The sequence below is a fragment of the Ictalurus punctatus genome, chromosome 21 (genome assembly GCF_001660625.3).
Source record: "Ictalurus punctatus breed USDA103 chromosome 21, Coco_2.0, whole genome shotgun sequence".
NCBI lineage: Eukaryota > Metazoa > Chordata > Actinopteri > Siluriformes > Ictaluridae > Ictalurus > Ictalurus punctatus.
The window spans coordinates 4,481,842-4,488,181 of record NC_030436.2 but is presented as its reverse complement, the minus strand read 5'-3'; the positions used below and the strand labels follow the sequence as shown (position 1 = coordinate 4,488,181).

General features: G+C 37.1%; 1 protein-coding gene across 1 annotated transcript; it reads left to right on the top strand.

The window, feature by feature from the left end:
- Positions 1–454: 454 nt before the first annotated feature.
- Positions 455–6,031, top strand: LOC108255297 (transmembrane serine protease 12). Its single transcript, XM_017451169.3, has 8 exons — positions 455–595; positions 919–1,016; positions 1,167–1,267; positions 2,866–2,991; positions 4,002–4,138; positions 5,130–5,272; positions 5,437–5,586; positions 5,906–6,031. Exons 1-8 carry the CDS (start codon positions 556–558, stop codon positions 5,915–5,917), a joined length of 807 nt encoding a protein of 268 aa, XP_017306658.1. The 5' UTR covers positions 455–555; the 3' UTR covers positions 5,918–6,031.
- Positions 6,032–6,340: the final 309 nt, after the last annotated feature.

Below are 6,340 nucleotides of genomic sequence, written 5' to 3'. Positions count from 1 at the left end.
TAATTTGAACGAAAAAACCCCTTTGACTTGTTTTTTCTTGCTGTACTGACTTCTCCCTGATAGGGTTTTAACTTGATGGTATTTTTAGACCCTGGCCTATTGAACTAGTATGAGGATATATGTCTGATGGAACCTACAAAGCACTTATTTAGGATACTCTGGATAAGGGCGTCTATTAAATGCTGCAAATGTAAATATACAGTATACTTATACATATTATTATTATACACTGCTCTGAGATGGGTTCAGTCTACAGTTTAGTCTATAGTTTTACATATGGAATTGAATCATATTACCCCTTTTAATCCTTTTATCTATTCAGGGTTTGTTTTTTTTTAAATATATATATAACACAGTAGGAAATGATTTCAGGATTCAGGGTTTATCACCATGAGCATGGCTAGAAAATAGGCTTGTTGACTCTGATAACCATGAGAGTGTGTACACCTGTGGTGGAAAACTTACGCCTGTAATTGATCATTCCTCTCTGCATGGTAGTATATAAAGCATTGGCATAACAATACTGGAGTTTGTGATTCCTGACTGTCTGCAGTCATGCTGAGATTCCTTTTGCTGAGTGTCTTGGTGGCCCTGGGTAAGCATCACTCTCAGACAAACCTAGAAAATTAGAAAAGTTCAGCAAAAAAATAGCAAAAAACGGAATGGATGTGATCTTAAGATGGTTCCTACTGTTCCTGAATAACAAGTAGAACATACTTTCATTGAAAGTGTATAAAGAGCTACAGACGTATCTAACTCTGTCTCTCTGTGTGTGTGTGTGTGTGTGTGTGTGTGTGTGTGTGTGTGTGTGTGTGTGTGTGTGTGTGTGTGTGTGTGTGTGTGTGTGTGTGTGTGTGTGTGTGTGTGTGTGTGTGTGTGTGTGTGTGTGTGTGTGTGTGTGTGTGTGTGTTGGTGTAGCTCTGGCCGAAGAGAGGCCTGAGCCCAGATTCCTGGAGCATATAGGGGAGAGAGTTGTGGGTGGAGAAGTGGCCCAACCTCACTCATGGCCCTGGCAGGTAAATGATTGTTTCTTCATAAGGAGTCCACATTAATTTATACATACACACACACACATATATGTATATTTATATGAAAAAATAAAGTAGCATTTTTGTATAAACTATGTGATGTGATCGCAGCTTCTCTCTCTCGTTCTCTTTCTGTAGATCTCACTACAGTATCTGTCTGGAAGTTCCTACTACCACACCTGTGGCGGCTCTCTGATCAGGACTCGCTGGGTTATGACTGCTGCTCACTGTGTTGACACGTGAGTCATAAACTCATACAGAACGTCGTCTAACATGGGTTATTAACAACGTCAGGTCTGTGTAGATAATCTGATTGTGTCCTATTTGTCACTAAATTTCACAGCACAAACATCATTACTAAATGATGACTACAGTCCGATGAGATTCAAGTCAATTCAATTTGGTTTGTTTTATTTGTCTCGTGCTTTTAAACAATAAACTTTGTCACAAAGGAGCTGAATAGAAATTCAGATGTAGATTTAAATCCCAAGCCGGCAGTGACAATCACAAGGAAAAACTCCTTGAGATGATATGAGGAAGGAACCTTGAGAGGAACCAGACGCAAAAGGGGACCATCCTCTTCTGGGTGACACTGGATAGTGGGATTATAAATCATTACAATATTCAGGTGTAGAAGAGTGAAATACTAAATGTCTTGAAGGATGTTCAATATGAGCTTCTTGAGAATACTCTAGAGACCTGAAACATCTTTATGATAACAACAACCGTTAGAAGGTAGTTTTTATAATTAAAGGATTTTTTTTTTAAACTAGGAGCCAGTGTAATGTGGATAAAATAGGGGTCATATGGTCAAACTTTGTGGTTCTAGTAAGGACACTGGTTGCTGCATTCATGACTACTGGAACTAAGAATATTCGAGGTAATAAAAGCATGAAATTATAAAAAGCGTGACATTATATTTCTTGTTTTATGAAATAAATAAAAAAGCTCTATCGTAGTAATATTATCTACATGGACTTCAAACAAGAGACTGAAGTCCATAATCCTAACAAGGTCTTTTACTGGTGCACATGGTGTAACTGAAAACACCATCCAGAGTGAATGCATAATCAGAAAGTTTGCTTAAACTGCCTGTGGTCATAGTAGAAGTACTTCTTTCTTGGCAGAATTCGGACAGAGGCAATTACTCAGCATCCACTATCTAATGTCCTTTATACCTTCTTCAACATTATTAAGCTGGGATTGGTCACAGGGTTTTTGTAAAATATACAGCAGTGTGTCATCCGCATAGCAGTGGAAGCTAAGACAAAAGTTTTCAAATAATTATACCCAGGGGTAGCTCGTATAGGATCAAATGTGGTCACCCTAGAACCAGAATTGTCAAACATCGTACTTTTGTGTGCATAGAAAAGTCACTAAAAAGCCCAAAGCCATGAAAAAGCTGTCTGTCTAAAGGAATCTTGTGATCTATGGTATCAAAAGTTTAATTGGTATTAACTACTTTAACCAGCGCTGTTTCATTACTGTGATGAGGCCTAAAGAGAAAACATATAACACATCAAATATAATAAAAAATAATTTAACAAAATGCATTTAATGGCAAGTAATGAACTAAAGTAAAAGTAAATAAGGTACAAGAAATATTTTTAAAATGAAATAATAAAAAAAAACTGTTCTTATTGGAAAACACTAAAAAACTAATGGGGAGATATGAAAACCCCTTTTTTAAAATAAAAAGTAATAAGTGAAGTAATAATAAGTAAGTTAATATTTATCAGTCATGTACTGATATTTCTACTGACAGTAAACTTAGAGATATGTAATCTTATGAACCATTTTTATGTTTTTCTTATGTTATGCAATTATATTTTTACAGGCAGAGAACATGGCGTGTTGTCCTGGGAGATCATGACATTAATGTCCATGAAGGCAAAGAGCAGTACATGAGCGTCAGTGCTGTCCACATTCACCCTCAGTGGAACCGCAACAATGTTGCTGGAGGGTACGAGATCACTAAAACTAACATTTCCTGTAACATGTACAGAAGATATCCTCATGATTGATACTAGTTGCAAATATTAACGGTCATTCCGCCGTGTTTCATCATATTAGATGAGCATACAAATAGAATCATCGAGCCGATGAGGTTCTGAATCTGAATCATTGTGCTATGGAATCTGAGTTACAGAACAAACTAGATTTAAAATTTAACTCGTATTAACTTCATAACTTCAGAATGTGACTCACACCAGAAGCACTTCTGAATCAGAATCGTGACGTAAATGAGTACTTGTTCAGCTTTGTTTTTCCTCCTCCAAATTATTTATGCTGGGAAACAAGGAGGCGTCAGATACTCATCTGTTCAGATCTATCCTACTAGTCTGCTAATTCCCTATTTGCATGTATAGTTCAGCTTTACTTGATAATGTCTGACATTGTTGGCATTCCAACAAGTGGCATCGCGACGGCCTTCTGCGGTGTTATCTGAAGCATTATGGAGAGAATCACCAGTAAGACTTTTGGGCACCATGTCAGTGATAATGCACTGGAACTACTTAACCATGTAGTTTTCATTTTCAAGAGGACACATCCCTACCGTTCCCTGATTGTGGGATGTACAGCACTAAGTGCACCTTTTACTTGCAGTCACGTAAGCTTCAAATGAAGGGCTTTTTATAGGTGACTTGATTAGCCATTATTCCACCTGGATGTCATTAAATCAAAGTCCACTGACATGTCTTATGATTCACAAGATGAAGTCGTTCACTTTACAAGTTCATTCCGGAATCATGTTTCAATATATATCATATATGGACATAAATTTCCTGGCCCAGACTGGCCAATAGAATAGAGACAAATTGTCATGTTGAAAGACTTAGAACATAGACTTGATACCTGATTAGGAATTTTTGTAAGATGTTACATAGTCTTTATGAATTTGATAAGATCCAAAAGATTAATTATACTACATTTGGGCTCACAAATCCCATCTATTTCCTGCCCTGTTCTCAGGTATGACATCGCTCTGCTGCGTCTGTCTTCTGATGCCATTCTGAACTCATACGTGCAGCTGGCGACTCTGCCTCCCTCGGGTCAGGTCCTGCCCAACAACAACCCCTGTTACATCACGGGCTGGGGAAGAACTCAGAGTCAGTGAACTACACAAACACACCAACTATCATTTTAGGGCTAATTACACCATAGCATTGCTGAATTTTTGAATCTGGTTAGAAAGTATTGATCTTTTTGAATTTTATTTCATTATTATTATTTCATAAAAGCTGCTTTGATAGTAGACCTGGATGTAATTCAAATGATAGGTTTATATTAATGTGCCCTTTCTAATACATTGTTGTTTCTTTAGTGACCGCTAGTTCACAGGGACTAAGTATTAAATAAGGCTAAAAAGTTGATTGTTTAATTCAATAAGTATTATTTTTTAGTCTACTAAAAGTGTATTATAGTCAAATAAGGCTATTATTTTAAATAATGAACTAATTAACAAGGAAAACATGTCATTGTTGATATGGTAAAGCTTTCGGTAAGGAGATTCCGCCAAGTTTTCCGCCATGGGGTAGTGTTCAGGACAGAGGGCTTTCTGGTTTTGCAAGCACATGACAAGCTGTATTTTTTTTCTTAAGTAACTTCAAGAACTGTGGCTTTTTAACGGTGTCTATAAACAGGGTGGGTCATTCATTAATCAACAAAAAAATATAATCACTGGCAAATCTGTGGTATAAGAAAAATAAATCACTCCAGGGTGGGCTGTTATAGGACAATAATTATCTTAGGAGTGCTAATCACTCCATCCTGTCATGTACTATTTTCTTATAACAGCCAACTTAATATAATCCCCCCAAAAAGATTCCCCACATAGTTAATCTTTTAAGGAATGTCAGGTCAGTGTTCAGCTACAGTATATAATTTATATATGGTCTTTCAGATCAAATGCATATTGTCTGAGCTCCGATTCCATCTCCCTTGCAACTTGTTTTATATTGATTCAGAAAACGTTGTTTATCCTTGCAAATTGTTGATCAAATTTCGTTAGCTGCCCCAATATAAAGGTTTGAAAATGTGCTGTATATGTTACTTGAGAGTTTATCTTAGGTTAAATTTAGTGTTTTGTCATCTATCCAGCTGGCGGGCAGCTCTCTCCTAAGCTGAAACAGGCCTATCTGCCTGTGGTGGACCATCAGACGTGCTCGAGCAGCAGCTGGTGGGGCAGCACGGTCAAGACCACCATGGTGTGCGCTGGAGGCTACAATGATTCCGGTTGCCAGGTCTGAGTTAAAATATGTTAATGAAGGTCTTCTGTTGTCTGGGTCATTTTAAATGTCTAAGTAGGCAAAAAAAAGTCAAGTTTGACTTTCTACTAACACCACAAGAGATAAAATAAGTCTGTGTGCGCATATCAGTAAATATAATAGTTCTTTCATGACCACAGGGTGACTCTGGCGGTCCCCTGAACTGCCAAGTGAGCGGGAGGTACGCTGTCCATGGAGTTACCAGCTTTGTATCATCTCTGGGCTGCAACACTGTGAGGAAACCCACTGTCTTCACCCGTGTCTCAGCCTACATTAGCTGGATCACTGGAGTAAGTGCACTTACTGTTTAGCGCGTCATACTGAGACTTCAAATGTAAGAAATATTTGTTGAAAAAAAAAGTATGCGTCTTTAAGGGAGAATGCCCCAGTTTTACTACTACTACTACTACTATGTAGTTGTTAAGTAAATACACAAGTTCACCCTTGACATAAACAACATGATAGTTAGCTAGCTAGCTAAAGTGGTTTAAAACATTGATTTTGTGAGATATAAGCTAATAATAAGCTATTAAGTTACTTTTGACTGACATCACTCACTATATGGTTTGATATTCTGTAATTTTCTGTATTTTCCCCAATTCATTTCAGATTACTGGATAAACTGGATGGATATATTGATGCGTGACATCTGATATACATGTTTTCAATGCCTACAAGCAATGCACTAAAAAAATCTGCAATAAACACCTTGTATCTGTTAAAGCCATTCTTCAATTAGGTCTTGGTGTTTTTTTTTGTTGTTGTTGTTTTTTTGCAATCAAATGCCCAGAATGTGTATAATGCTTTACTACAGAACCCTCCACTAATATTGGTGCCCTTGGTAAATATGAGCAAAGAAGACTGTGAATTTTTTTTTCTTTACCTTTATTGTTTAACCTTTTGATATTTTGTTTAAAAGATTCAGAAAAATACTCCGCTCTCACGGATCTCAAACAATTGCAAACTCAACACAGGTTTATCCAAAAATACCTTTGTTCAATATAGGTGTGCAACAATTATTGGCACCCCTATGAATTCACATGA

What these genes read in the sequence shown, in the direction of transcription:
- LOC108255297 (XM_017451169.3), top strand. Translation starts at nt 556, where the DNA reads ATGCTGAGATTCCTTTTGCTGAGTGTCTTGGTGGCCCTGG. An exon ending in GAGTGTCTTGGTGGCCCTGG is followed by an intron (nt 596 to 918) that starts GTAAGCATCACT and finishes GTGTTGGTGTAG; the next exon opens with CTCTGGCCGAAGAGAGGCCT. An exon ending in GCTGCTCACTGTGTTGACAC is followed by an intron (nt 1,268 to 2,865) that starts GTGAGTCATAAA and finishes ATATTTTTACAG; the next exon opens with GCAGAGAACATGGCGTGTTG.